Source organism: Ramularia collo-cygni (assembly GCF_900074925.1).
Source record: "Ramularia collo-cygni strain URUG2 genome assembly, contig: RCC_scaffold07, whole genome shotgun sequence".
Taxonomy (NCBI): Eukaryota; Fungi; Ascomycota; class Dothideomycetes; order Mycosphaerellales; family Mycosphaerellaceae; genus Ramularia; species Ramularia collo-cygni.
The window spans coordinates 499,144-513,451 of record NW_019716261.1 but is presented as its reverse complement, the minus strand read 5'-3'; the positions used below and the strand labels follow the sequence as shown (position 1 = coordinate 513,451).

Below are 14,308 nucleotides of genomic sequence, written 5' to 3'. Positions count from 1 at the left end.
CAGCTCCGTCTCAGATTTCCCGTGGACGAAACGACTACCGCCGCTCTCCGCCGTGCATCCAACATTCATGTGTCCCACAATATCCGACTAGTGGCAGAGCAAGACGTGGCTAAGAGGGACACCCCGCACGACTCCCGTCCTGGTCGCGACACAGCATTGGTCCAGAGGAGAGGATTGATGCGCCATCATCACACCTCTGCCCGATAGGACAGCTGCCACGATGAGTTCCTCCAAGGGTGAGGATGCGAAGTTCTTCGCGAGGGTACGTTGTTGTATCCTGCCCACATCCGTACCCCGTTACATCAATACACGATGAACCCCTACGCTATTGCCATCTGGAGTGCTCACATGCCGCGTTCGCAACAGGGCAAGGTCGCCGAACTCAAGACAGAGCTCAACACCTCTGGAGGCAAAAAAGATAAGAATTTCCTCGCCAAACGTATCGCCCTGAAGAAGATCGTCGCCAATATGACCATGAGCAACAACGACATGGTGGCTTTATTTCCAGACATTGTGAATTGTATGGGAATACAAAATTTGGAAATCAAGAAGATGTATGTGGTTGTCTTACAGGGGAGTGGCATGGAAGCGAGGAAGCGGCTGACGGATGTACAGGTGTTTCCTCTATTTGGTCAACTATGCGCGTGCGAAGCCAGAGATCGCACTCAAAGCGTTGCCTATCCTTGTTACGGTAGGGATTGAAGTGTGAGAAGTCTTTCGCCCTGTTGACATATGATTAGGACTTGGAAGACACCAACCCCTTAATGCGAGCATTGGCTCTCAGAACCCTCTCATATATCCACGTGCGGCAATTCGTCGAAGCAACGATCGACCCACTCAAGCAGCTTCTCAAAGACCAGGATCCTTATGTACGGAAAACAGCAGCTTTCACAGTCGCGAAAGTCTATGACCACGACAGGCATCTGGTTGAACGAAGTGATTTGATCGATAGGCTCAACTCAATGTTGCGCGATGAGAACCCAACCGTTGTCTCGTCCTCACTCGCAGCGTTGATGGACATTTGGGAACGAAGTGAGAGTATTAAACTCACCATTGATTATGCAAATGCCAGCAAGATAGTTCAGATCCTCCCGGACTGCTCAGAGTAAGCATAGCCCAGGCTAGATTCGAAGCACTTTACTGACTTCTCGCAGATGGGGACAAACATACATTCTCGAAGCTCTAACCTCTTATGTCCCTCAAGATACCCAAGAAGCAACCGTGCTCGCCGAGCGCATTGCCCCACGCCTATCTCACACCAACTCTGCTGTCGTGCTTACGTGCATCCGCGTCATACTCTACCTAATGAATTACATCTCGAGTAAGCAAGCCATTGCATCGCTCTGCGCCAAATTGTCCCCTCCTTTAGTCACCCTCCTTTCCAAAGGACCCGAAATCCAGTACCTGGCTCTGCGAAATGCATTACTGATCCTTCAACGACGACCGGAGGTGCTAAGGAATGATATTCGGGTATTCTTTTGCAAATACAACGATCCGATCTAYGTCAAAGTCACGAAGCTCGAACTAATCTTCATGCTGGCGAACGAGTCCAATATCAAAGAAGTGCTCACCGAGCTACGAGAGTATGCCACCGAGATTGACGTTCATTTCGTCCGAAAGTCCGTTCGAGCGATCGGAAAGCTGGCCATCAAGATAGAACCGGCCGCGAGACTCTGCATATCTACCCTGCTGGAGTTGGTGGCAACGAAAGTCAGCTATATCGTGCAAGAAGCAACAGTCGTTATCAGGAACATCTTCCGCAAATATCCCAATCAATACGAAAGCATCATTTCCACGCTTTGCGAGAATCTGGACTCGCTGGATGAACCGGAGGCGAAAGCAGCGATGATCTGGGTCATCGGACAATATGCTGACAGGATAGAGAACTCAGAGGTACTGCTCGAAGACTTCCTCGACAGCTGGTCTGACGAAACACACGAGGTACAGCTCGCACTGCTCACAGCAACGGTGAAGCTGTTTATCCAGCGGCCCAAGATCGCAGCAGATCTGGTGCCAAAGGTGCTGAAATGGGCGACGGAAGATACAGACAATCCAGATCTGCGAGATCGAGGCTACATGTACTGGAGGCTGTTGAGCAGTAATCCTACGGCTGCCAAGGAGATTGTCATGGGAGAGAAGCCCGCGATCACTGCCGAGAGCGAGAAGCTGGACGCCGTAACACTGGAGGAAATGTGTCTGGTCGTTGGCACGCTAGCGACTGTGTATCTCAAACCTGTCCACACGGTCTTCCGATCTGCGAGACCGAGACGATTGCAGGACTCCCCAGCGTTGCAGAAGGAGACGCTTCCCGGGTGGGAGGCAGCGAGGACTACAAGGCTTGAGATTCCTGTTAGCAGCGCTGCACAAAGCGCTGACGTTCTTGATGAAGCAGACGCCTATTTTGCAAGTATTGGATCTGCGCAGGGTGCACAGCAGGCCCATGATGGGTTTTCGCATAGTCCTGTTGGAGGACCGGGAGGACAGCAAATGTATGTGGTCAATCAAGGACAGGGGCTCGGGACTATGCCTAGTGCCACCCACGTCCAGAACGGCGAGGGTGACTTGTTAAGCTTCTAGTTCCAGCATAGACGATGAAGCAAAATAGATCTCGACATCGAATGAAAGCATGCTTTCTGCGTTGAAGCAATCATGGCTTTTGGTCGTACAATCCTGGTGATACAATCATTAATACATTACTCCATGTCCAGCGCCGCATCCCCATCATCCGGGAGGTGCGCCACAACCTCTTCAACCATTGCGATCAGCTGATCGATATCTGGTCGTTCTGTAGGCTCCACAATCAGGCATTTCCTCACAACGTCCTTTACCGGCTCAGAAATGACATCATCCTTCTTCTGCGCAGCCGCATCAGCATCCACAACCCTTTGCTTCCCTCTCTTCGCTTCCGCGGGTCCCTCATCCGGAAACCTCCAATCCCCACCCAAAACACAGAGCGATAGTGACCCTCCCGTCTCCTCACTCCGTGCCTCAAAGGGCGATTTCCCCACCAGACACGCATACAACGTGCATCCCAAACTCCAAATATCAACTTTCGTGTCAATCACCGTATCAGTCTTAACATCAAACAACTCAGGAGCACGATAAGGCATGGTACTATGCTCCGCCGCCTGATCCTGCACCTGCAATGCCAGTGCTCGACTCGTAATGGGCGTCGGCGAAGGCGCCAGCGATCCCAAATCCATCAATATAGGTTGCGTCCCCGTATCCGCTATCATGATATTTCCGGGTTTGATGTCTCGATGTGCGTAGCTTCGAATCTCTCCATCTGCGAGTCCTTCTTGTGCGGCCATGACTTCGCCTTCCATGAGAGGTTCTTGCTCTACATCCTCTTCCCCTTCATCGGAATTTCGTCTTCGACGGCCTTGATTGGCGTGTACGTGTTCGTCCTGAGCGTCTCGATCTGCTTGCGCGGCTTCCTCGCGGACTTTTTTGGCTTTGCGGCGGGATTGCTCACCACCTGGACCGCGGGCGACGCGGTGTTGATGCATGGCTTTTAGAGCTCTGCAGACTCCGAGGAAGAGGACCATTAAGCGGCGTTCGGGGAATCTTGCGCGGTTGACTAGATTCGCATTGATCGCGTCTTGGAGGTTGCCTCTTCGGTAGTAGGGTAGAAGAATGTATACTGTTCGGCTACCTGCGTCTCCACCACGTTCGGTTTCTACGCTGTGGTCGATTGCGTGGATTATGTTCGGGTGAGGCGTGAAGAGACTATATGCTTCGACCTCTTTCAGCGCCAATGCGACGCTTTCTTGTCCWAAGGGACATCGGATCTTTTTGAGGGCGTAGAGGGTTGGATCGCCAGGTGATTGAACGAGATAGACGTAGCTGAAACCGCCTTCACCCAGTAGGCGGAGGATCTTGAAGGAGCGTCCATTGATCTTGAGGGAGGGCGTCGAGGGAAAGCAGGAGAAGCAGTTGCCGAGTTGCCAGATGCCGTCGAGGATATAGTGCGATAGCTGTTCCGTCAATGTCGGCGACATTGTTGTAGGTGAGAGCTGGGGTGTTGAGGAGATTGGACGACTTGTTACTCATTCGTCTATCGCGGCTGATGTATGTCTGGGGAGCTGTTTCCTTGAAGCCAGCTCTCGGCACGTGGCAGGTGCAAGGGTCGTCCCGACAGCTTCACTTCGTCGACAGAGTGAAATTAGAAAAGAAAGATCTAAGTCAACCCAGTCGTGCAGAGCAACATGCAGAGCGCATCGCCCTCGTTCTACGCAATTCATTGCCAAAGACGTATGATACATTTCAGCTCTCGACCTGGTCTCCTCGCAGAATCATGTCAGATCCTCTTCCACGGCCAAGAAGGTAATAGCAATTGCGAGAGACATATTTTGCTCGATATCGCTCATTCGGCTCTTCACCACGAGGAGCAAGATCAGAATAGCACGATGCATTGTATTCATTGCTCGCTTCAACCGCACAAGCCTCTAATTTGGTATCGTCCGGCATAACCATCATACTCATAACCCATCGCCCCAAAACGCCTCGCCTTTGGAACTCATCAATCAAGTAGCCACAGCATTAAACCCTTTTCACCTCCCCGAGAACGTACTTCCAAGCGAGCTCGGCGTCATCGAACTGACCTTGCTGCTCACCCAACTCCCTCCCGAACTCATCCAACTCGGCAYACTCAACTTACTTCCCCAGGAACTCGTGCTCCTAGAACTCTTGACACTCTTCGTGCCCGCACTCGTTCCACTCTTATTCTTCCRGCGCAACTTGGCCTCGGCAACACTGTGAATACCGTTAATTATCAGGAATGTCGAGCTGCCAATTGCGCGGAAGAGAGCAAGACAGGCGACAGCCCAGAGAATGAATTTGAGATAAAAGTTATCTCCAACATCTTTGTTGCCGTAGATCTCGGAGATTCCCATGGCAAGGATCGCGTTGCAGGTCATCCAGACTATGACCACGTATGTACGTACTGCGCGGTAGTAATCTTCTTGAAGCTGGGACTCTGCGACGGCTGGGACGGGGACTTCGACTCTATCTCGGAGATTGCGGAGTGCTTCATCATATCCGGAATCGATATCAAGTTGTTCGGAAGGCATTTCCAGCTCCACAGTACCGTTCTTGCCGGTCTTTGCTGCTCCGAGATCTTTGTGGATGACGTTGTCTCCTTTGGTTCCCCAGGTGACATCGTGGGCATTGCAAAAGGCGTAGACCTGGAGCGTACAGATGTAAGAAGGCAGCAAGGCAAAGTATTGGCCCGRTGATGTGAACATATGCCAGGGGTCGAGGTACAAGAAGGACATCAGGAAGTACAGCCCAACGGTYGACAGCGTGCTGACAATCAGATTGGTGAACACGTTGTTGCCGAACGTCAAGGAGGCGTCGTCTGTCAACTGGCGCACAACAATGTAGATGGCTGCAAATGTGTTGTAGGCCATGATGACACTGAAGGTCACGAGCGATGCCAGAAACATTTTCTTGGCTCCCTGCGGTCGATTGCCCATCGAGAGAATGAACTGAACCATGATCAACAGCACACAGGAATATCTCAAGAGGATAAAGATGAAGTTCCCGATTCCGTGGCCAAAGGGGTCTATTTTCTTATCCGCGAGCGATCCGGCGATGAAGTAGAAAGTCAGGTAGAAGTTGCCGAGAGAGAAGAACGTGAAGATCAGCTGCACGAATTGATAAATAAACTCGATATGCAGCAAGATCTTGCGTGCAATGGTGTGGTCGGTCTTCCACACTTGCTTGAAGTGTAGAAGAGAATACACCGCAGCGAAGAACGCACCGTTCAACCAACGACGGCGCTGTGAGATGAACTCGGGAACAGCGTCGGGGACATCGGTCTCTCCTGTGGCTTTGCGGACGTACTTCAAGACCCAACGCTCGTTACGTTTGGCGACGAGCTCCCAACAAAGGATACGGTCTTCAGCGAGGTACATGTTGGCGGTAAAGACGTCTGCGTCCTGTCCGTGAAGTGTCTCTCCCTTGAAGTACTGACTAAGTGGACCGTGGCCTGTTTCGTCGTTTTGCAAGGCGTGGTATCTGTAAGCACTGAGTGCACCCGGAAGGACGGTAATGTATCCAAAGACGGACTCGAGCGGTTTGTCCAGAATGTTGGACATCTTGTACTCAAAATTCTGGCTAGCAACGAGCGGGTTCAACAGCTGCAGCCAACCTTTTCCCTTGGCGGCCTTGATTTCTCCTGCAGCTCCAGCAACGTTAGAGTCGCGATCGAAGGCCTTCCACAGATGATATAGCGAGTCGTCTCCAGGTTTGGTCCCCACATCAAGCAAGATGCAGACGTTGGGGTTCAGCGCTCTTCCGAATGCATTGAAGAACCAACGATGGCTGTTGAGTTTCTTTGCGTTCTTCTCCTTCAAGCAAAAGATTAACTGGCAAGGCACAATACCCTTCTCAGCCCCCTTGAACTTGAGGTCTGAATCAAGAGACACCTGTGTCGTGTACTCGTACACGTGTGCGGTGACTTCCCTCTGGTTGACCTCGTTCTTGGCAATTCCAGATTGGTAGCATCCCATTGCTGCCAGAGCGTCCAATGTCCGGGGATGAACTTTTGTCCTTCCATCAGAGATGATACAGACTACAATCTTCTGCCAACCATCTTTACCCCAAGTTCTCGACTTCACTCGGCTGCAAAAGTGGGAAATGTTTCGCATGACTCCATGCATCGTTCGGGTGAAGTCGATCTCGTTCTCGTTGTACATTGTGACACAGATGAAGAGTTCCGTCTCGCGTGCTGTCGGGCCAATGTTCTGTCGTAGCTTGTATCCTCGATCCACAAAATCGTTCGGATCGCACGTCACGGCAGTGTATCGCATGTGCGTGAACTCGACGTCGTCTCGTCTTGGAAGGAATGAGTATAAAATGGTGGGGATCTTGCATTCCAAGATYAACTCTCCGTTGATGAGCTTAACCTCCTTCTTCGCCATCTGTKCCTGTCGAGCACCTCGTCTTTCATGCTTGCCATCCGGCGCCGGTCCGTGCAACTCCTCGTCATGTTCCTTTTGAGAGTACAGATCATCGTCGGCTGTGAGTGTGGAGTCCGAGACGAAACTATCGCGCCCGGTGAGATCAGGACGCTTCGCATCACTTTCGCCTGAAGGCCGGCCGAAAACATCGTCGTCCTCGTCATCGATCGGTATCGATGTCAATTCGGGCTCTGTCTCAGTGTTGAATGACGGTGGTCGTCCAGCTGCGAAAAGTGGCGCCGGAGGTAGTGGTCGTTTTGGTGATCCGCCATATTGTGACGAAGGCGTTCCTGGTCGAGGAATCCCATTGATGTCGGCCGGCTCGTATGGCACATTGGTGGCTGGTGGGCGAGCATAGTCTCGAGATCCGCGTGGTGTGCCGAAAGTCTTCAAAGGCGATTGAGAGCCACGCGAAGGAGATCTGTATGGATCGTAGCTGGGCCCGCTCTCAGTAGGCGGTGGCATACCAGGCGCGAAATCAAAGGTAGATGTTTGTCTCGAAAGCGGTCGACCCCCCGATTGCCGTGCGCGGTGCACAGGACTGGGTTCTCTATCATATGTTCTAAACGACGATGCWTCGTCTACAGAACTCGCTGGCTCTTCCGGAGGGTTGTTCCGGTTGAAGTGCACTTTGAAGTTCCTCGTTCTGGGTGCGCCGGTAGAGGATCGAGGCGCGGCAGACAGATCGCTTTCGACGTCACGGAGCAGCGAATGAAGCTCTTCGGTGCCTTGCTGCTGTGCTACGCGACTCGTAGGCGAGACCGGGGGCTGAGTGTTGTGGTGACTGTTCAGTCTCTCTTGCGCGCGGAGGAATAGATCTTGCGGCGAAGGCCTGCCGTTCGCGCTCGGGGACGACACTGATGGAGGTTGGTATGGGCTACCTTCTGTGCTGGTGAGCAGACGCATGGTCGCTCCATGTGGGCTGTTGGTAGAGAGATCGTCGTCGTAGCCTGGCGGAGGACCATAGCCTGGTGGAGCTGCCATGTCGAGAGGAATGCAGTCGTCTGGAATGCTGGGCCCAACGCTGATGTTCTGGAGGCTGTTCGGTTCTTTCTATGCTTGCATCTTTTGACTGAAACGGAAGACGATGCGGTTCCAAAAGCTGTGAGGTTGGGTACTGTATGATGATGAATGAACAGGTGGAGTACAGTAGTGCAGCCTGGCGCAATGTTCTTTTGGTAGAGAGCGTTTGTTGATCTGATCAGCAAGGTTCCCCACGTTGCGGTCGCGGCCCGGTCGCCAATGGATACCGCATAGTCCCGACATCATCTTCACATCTCGGAGAATTCAATCTGACCATCATTCACAACATTCTTGCTGATGAAAAAATGTCAAGCGTATCAATGGCAGAAGGTGATGTGTGCAATCTAGGCCACGATACCCAGGCAAGCTCTCGGGATATGGATGTGAAGAGCACGTTCAGCGAGTTACCCCTTCACTACTCTTGCGACTCCCGATGCGTCAATGGTGATCAAACCGCCGGCTCAATGCCAGCGTGCGCTGTACAGCGGTACGATTGAACGGATCGCGGAGTAGTTGGTGCTGTGGAAGTGACCCCAGAGCCCTTCTGACCGCAGCTTGAGAGTCGGTCGGAGCGTTGCCTACGAAGGCAAAAGGCAAACAGAACATGCACGCACGCATGATGCCTAATCGTGTTAAAAGGCGATGCTACTGCATGAATTATCACCCTCCGCTACACTGTCAGATCAGAACTTTGCTCAGAAAGAGACTGTCCTAAAGGCCCTCGAGAATGAACAGCCGTTCACTGCATTGATAGGCCCAAGGACAGGATTTCTACAAAAAGAAATCACCGCAAAGGAGTTTCCGATACCGGGAATCGACTGTTGCTCGTGTCAGCTTAGACATGACTTGTACAGAGGAGTGGCCACATACACCCGGGTCTTGCAGGCACTTGGACTGGAGTCACTGAGAGCCGCAAATGCTAGCCGCTACACCATATCGGAATGCAGCGAGCGTTACTGTTGATATGGAGGAAGCAAGTGAGTGCAGTACATATGGAACCCGCTCTTTCCTCTTTCCCGAGAGTAAGTTTTAAGGACTTGGTGAATCCTACCGCCAGGGGGTATTAGTACGTCCGTCACGGAGTCCTGAGCCTTTGAATGGGAGAGCTTCGACAAGGTTGCCACGAAGAGTCCGTATGGTACAGAAGAGGGCATGGCAGTCATTCTCYGCAACAAGTATGCTTCATCGTAYATTTATGCAAGGTGGCGAAGCCACTATCGCAGGGACATCAAACTCATGGCAGAGATGCGTATGCAACGACCCCAAGCGCTCACGCAACTTAGGCATATTTCGTGGGCGAGACTGCTATGGTAGGTATCAACACAGATCAAGGACACGCGGCCTATCTCTCTTTCCAGCACCAATCCCATCTCCGGCCTCACAATCATAAATTCCCGCAGAAGAAATATCCTCAATAAGCACATGATCCTTGCTCCTCAGCACAGCACCATCGGAGCTAACGTATATTACATGCGGGGCACCGCCTCTTGTCGCAATATAATCGCAGAGCCACGCGAGCAGATTTGCACATGGGAATGACCGTGAGGTTACACCAAACGTGAAATGAAAAAAGCCGTGCGTAGCAAAGGCTCCGTAACAGCAAGCAGGGTTCCTAGTATTGGCAATTTTTGCGACGCTTCTTGTCCACGGATATTTCTATCCTTACATTCTTCGCTCCTTTCATCCGACTCAAACACCCGATGCACCAGTGAATGCAATTCTGAGCGGTCCACAACTACAAACTTTGCTACTTGGTGCGAGGTACGTTCCATATTTGAGCGGATCTCGAATTGGAACCGGCTCCGTTTGATTCTGATTCTGTACACCGTCGGATGTCTGGAGACGAAAGAGATTTTGTTGGAGGGAGCTGTATCTGGATAAGACGGCTGGGGTTTGCACAATGCAAGTGAAAACGAACCCGAGATTTGAAATCTAGTTCCAATCGCCATAGATCCATCACCATAGTCTGGATGACGATAGTTAACAACACACGACATGCGATGCGATGGTCCAGAGAGTTTAGAGTGGTTGGGGAGAGACTTGACGCTACCCCAACCCTTACCCTAACAGTGCTCTTGGGCAAACCTGACATACACGCCCAGACTGGCTCGGTATCGTCGACACCGATCGATACTGCTTGAAGTATGCATCAGTGTTTCAAGTCGCGACTTTGGTATTCACAAATATTTCTATCGTTGAGCGAGAAGCTTTGCTCATGAGAACTCGATTGACGGATATCAGGGACATGCGAGGGCATGGAAAGAGTGACTATCCCGAAGACCAAGCAGCGTACAGCGAAGCACATACCGTCGAAGACATCGGCGCCATTCTGGATGAAACCTGCGGCCATGGAATCAAAGCAATTGTTGGCGGTCTTTCTCTGGGCGGATACATGAGTCTCGCCTTCCACAGAGCATATCCGGAGAAAGTCACTGCTCTTCTCATCATCGACACCGGACCAGGCTTCAAGAAAGATGCAAGCCGCGAGACGTGGAATCGAAAGGCGATTGCCAGTGCAGATCATTTCGATCGAGAGGGCCTTTCTGCTCTAGAGAGCGACATCACCGGACGCAAACGAAGCACTCATCGGAATGCAAAGGGGCTCGTACGTGCTGCGAGAGGTATGTTGACGCAACGAGACTCGTCGGTGATTGAAAGTTTAGGGAGCATCATGGTTCCTTCGCTCGTGGTTGTGGGCGCGAACGATACGCCTTTCTTGGCTGCTGCAGAGTACATGGCGCAGAAGATCCCAAACGCCAGCAAAAAATTGGTGCCCAACGGAGGACATGTAATCAACATTGACAATCCAGAGGGCTTTATGCAAGCGGTGCTACCGTTCTTGGAGAAGTACGGCTCGCCAAGGGCGTCGTTGTGAGGCGATGGAAGCGAAGTACTTCAGCCTCGATCGACGCGGCAAGAACACAGAGATGCGACAGTGTCGAGAGGCTTTGGAATAGCGTCATTAGCGTGTCTGATCGAAGTCATAATTGACCGCTTATCTTTGTGCGCCTTGGAGAATCAGTTTGGTGTCATCTGTGGCAGATCCTTCAGGAGATTTGTTGTATCACGTCGATCGTAACGAAGAAAGATTTCGTGATGGTTGAACAAGCATGAGCAGTCCACGAGACTAGCCTTGTACAATGGTCCAGGATCGACATTGACATCCGAGAGGCGAGTCATCGGCCAGGTCCATCATCCTCAATCGTCAGCAATGAGCGCGACTGCGACTGCACCTGCAACTCCAGCTGCGGGATATGAGGAGTCGAAGTGCCACAAGAAGCTTGTGCGACAATTGCTGTCGCTCCTCATCGCCGGCCTCTTCTGCACGGACATCTTCCACGGCAAGCGTTCTCCATACCGCGCAACTTGCGTCSCCGAAACTTCCACGTGGCTCCGGGAGCCAACATGACCTTGGGTGGAATATCGCGCGTGAAGGGCAGGGGCAGCGTGAAATGCTCTTTGATGACAATTCCCCGCGGCTGTGTTCCACGCGTGATTCGCATGATAAGGTCAGAGTTGGCCATGTCGAAGGTAGTTCGTATGAAGGCTTAACAAGCGATTCGACTGAACTGAAGCTCGTATACATGACTTCCACGACATGTCGATATCGGGCGTTCTGTCTGTCCAGGCGGAGCTACGTGTGGCAATCGGAACTAGATGCAGGATACGCGACTGCTGCTGTACGCTGGGCCCGTATAGCGAGGTTATACATTGCTTTGAATGCCGTATGCGTGTGCGACGCGCCCTTGCAAGTTCCATTGTATAGCTGGGACAAGTATGCGGTGATGGTATCGGATCTAGCGATAGCCAGCGATGATTGGACGCATGGCGGGTCTGGCCAGGTCGTGTAACCGGGTCAATATACGGGGCGCAGTAACCTCTCAAGGGACGAGACAGCTGTAGGGCATGGAAGCGCTCGCGGACATCCGGCGATGGCAATTGGCTGCCTGCCCATCATTCGCCGTGATCATTCGCATGCGTGCTCGCATGTTTCCGGCGTGGACTGGAAGTGACAGCTGCCGAAAGCCACATTTATCACACACGGCGTGCCAGGATCCGCTGTGGTGGCTGCTCGAAGCGGGCGATTTTCCCGCCAGGCGCCGCAGCAAAGGTGCCGACTTCAAGCACCATCGGCTGTGGAGCGATATGTTTGGGTGAACGGCGACGGAGCTGGAACATTGTCCTTGCTGCCGACTGTTGCGTGCCATCGACGTGGGTGACACAGACATCGCGTGGAAAGATCGTGTAGCGGGTGATATCGCGAGTGAGGTGGGGCACTTGACGCTCTGAATTGATGAAGGAGGATCGCGAATCTATTCTGTGTGAGCGCAGGACTGTCTAACTTTACTCCGTAGCCCGATTCCGCGATGCTGGTCTGGCAGCATGCGAGGTGCGAGGTGGAGTTAACGTGGACCTGTTTGCTCGACTACGGTGCGCTTTTAGCGACAACTCTGCAACAATCTTTTTTTAGTAGAACTAAGGTATACTACTTACGCCACCTCGGAACATAACCGTTCCGAGAGGTTAGCGGTAATTTTTAGTTATTATACGGGCGCTTCCGATATAGCCTCTCTATCTAATATATAGATATAGTCCTAATCGATAGATTAATCGTAGAAGTAAAGTTGTCTAAAGCTTATATCTATAACTATATATTAGGCACTCCCTTTATATAGTAGATAGATCGAGAAGTGGATATACGCCTATATAATGCGTTTACGACTATTAAAGTAGTACTATATAGATATCTATTAAAGGAACGAACGAAACTACTAAAAATAACTCCTCTCTAAACTTACGAAGCACCTACTATCTTTATTCTTATTATAACCTTTTAGATTAACGACGCTTCGACCGATTACGCGTATAAGTTACGGATAGTTTACTCGTATTCTTAGATAATTACGAAACCTTCGAGATCGTCCGCTTATAGCTTAAACCTCCTAGGGTAGAATATTATTACTCTACTTCCTCGGTTCCTAGCTCTCCCTTAATTTCTAGCTCTCCTTTAATCTATAATCGAGTAAGTAGCTATCTTTACGATTATATAGGCTAGAAACGTACAAATATCTTACTAAACGAAGGTAGCAACTCGTCGTTACTATTATTAGTAGCGTTATACTCTATAGTAGTATTAACCTACTCTTTACTCTCCTATCGAATTTAATATTAGACTTTATCTACTAATGTTTATACGGAAAGATAGTATATATACTTCTAAGGTCGGCTCTACTTTAACTACTAGCTTTAACTCTACTTTAACTTCTTACTTTACCTTCTTCTTCTTCTTCTAAGAGCTCTTACTCTTTAGAGTAGTAGTAGCTTTAGTAAGATTTACGTTAACCTCGGCCTCGTATAATAGGTTATCCGTAGGCTACGATATAGAACGTCTCTTAAAGATAAGGAACACCTTATATTACTTTCGAGATAGCTAGCCCTTTATATTAATATCGTTTAGGAAGATACGACTTAGCTTCCTATCTTTAAAGTCTATATTTAGAGGTTAAATAGGCCTATCTCGGTTATTGTACGACTACGTAATATATATATAGGTATTATCCGGATATTCTATCTCCTTAGTAATATACGGTTTATTACTAAAGCTACGAATAGTAGCTACTATGTCTTTAATATTATAATCCGGTACCGCGATGTCCTTAGGCGTTCCTATATCCTATTAGCGATTAATTATACGGCGGTATAGATAAATGTAATAATAGTATATAATATATATAGTATACTTAGAGAACCCCTTACCTTTCTTTAACCTACTTTACTTTAGTATCTTATCTAGATTATCTAGGGCAATATAGTATCTCGTAATAATAATCGTAATAATAAACCTAATTTATACGGTTACTATTATAGAGATAGCCTTTATAATACTATCCTTCGACCGTTAGCTAGGGGGTAGATTACCTATATAGTACTTATACTTCGGTAGATTTATTGCCGCTTCCTTTTCGATCTTAATCTATCGTATATAGGTTGCCTTTATACTAGTAAGCTGCGCTTTATCTAGGAGGCTCCTACTAATATGTCCGTTAAGAACCTCGTCGTCTAATATCTCGCTTTTATTAGAGTTAATAATAATTAGTATAGTACTTAAGGATAGCGTATTCGTCCGTAGCGGTATTAGTATCGCCCGTATAATTAGTTTATTCGAAGGTACCGGCGGTATTAGGTTATAATCGCCGTAGAAGTAATATTTCTTATTATCTAGTATATACTTTATATAGTCGAATTAGGGCCGAGTAGGGTATATACGCTTCTATACTTTCTTTACTTACTTCTTAGAACCTATCGGTATAAAGCGGACT

At 49.8% G+C, this 14,308-nt stretch overlaps 5 protein-coding genes; 2 read left to right on the top strand and 3 right to left on the bottom strand.

The window, feature by feature from the left end:
* Positions 1–220: 220 nt before the first annotated feature.
* RCC_05159 (related to beta-adaptin) lies at positions 221–2,577 on the top strand (the record flags this gene model as incomplete). XM_023770433.1 has 5 exons in its annotated part: positions 221–262; positions 367–554; positions 616–691; positions 741–1,105; positions 1,155–2,577. The coding sequence occupies 5 exons, from the start codon at positions 221–223 to the stop codon at positions 2,575–2,577; spliced, it is 2,094 nt and encodes a 697-aa protein (XP_023626201.1).
* Positions 2,578–2,693: 116 nt separating this feature from the next.
* RCC_05158 (probable serine/threonine protein kinase) lies at positions 2,694–4,001 on the bottom strand (the record flags this gene model as incomplete). Its single annotated transcript, XM_023770432.1, has 1 exon — positions 2,694–4,001. The coding sequence occupies one exon, from the start codon at positions 3,999–4,001 to the stop codon at positions 2,694–2,696; it is 1,308 nt and encodes a 435-aa protein (XP_023626200.1).
* A 552-nt stretch (positions 4,002–4,553) lies between these two features.
* Positions 4,554–7,949, bottom strand: RCC_05157 (probable chitin synthase class II; the record flags this gene model as incomplete). The annotated part of the gene is made up of 1 exon (XM_023770431.1): positions 4,554–7,949. The coding sequence occupies one exon, from the start codon at positions 7,947–7,949 to the stop codon at positions 4,554–4,556; it is 3,396 nt and encodes a 1,131-aa protein (XP_023626199.1).
* A 1,786-nt stretch (positions 7,950–9,735) lies between these two features.
* RCC_05155 (uncharacterized protein) lies at positions 9,736–10,512 on the bottom strand (the record flags this gene model as incomplete). XM_023770430.1 has 2 exons in its annotated part: positions 9,736–10,121; positions 10,296–10,512. 2 exons carry the CDS (start codon positions 10,510–10,512, stop codon positions 9,736–9,738), a joined length of 603 nt encoding a protein of 200 aa, XP_023626198.1.
* RCC_05156 (uncharacterized protein) lies at positions 10,234–10,863 on the top strand (the record flags this gene model as incomplete). The annotated part of the gene is made up of 1 exon (XM_023770429.1): positions 10,234–10,863. The coding sequence occupies one exon, from the start codon at positions 10,234–10,236 to the stop codon at positions 10,861–10,863; it is 630 nt and encodes a 209-aa protein (XP_023626197.1).
* Between the last annotated feature and the right edge of the window lie 3,445 nt (positions 10,864–14,308).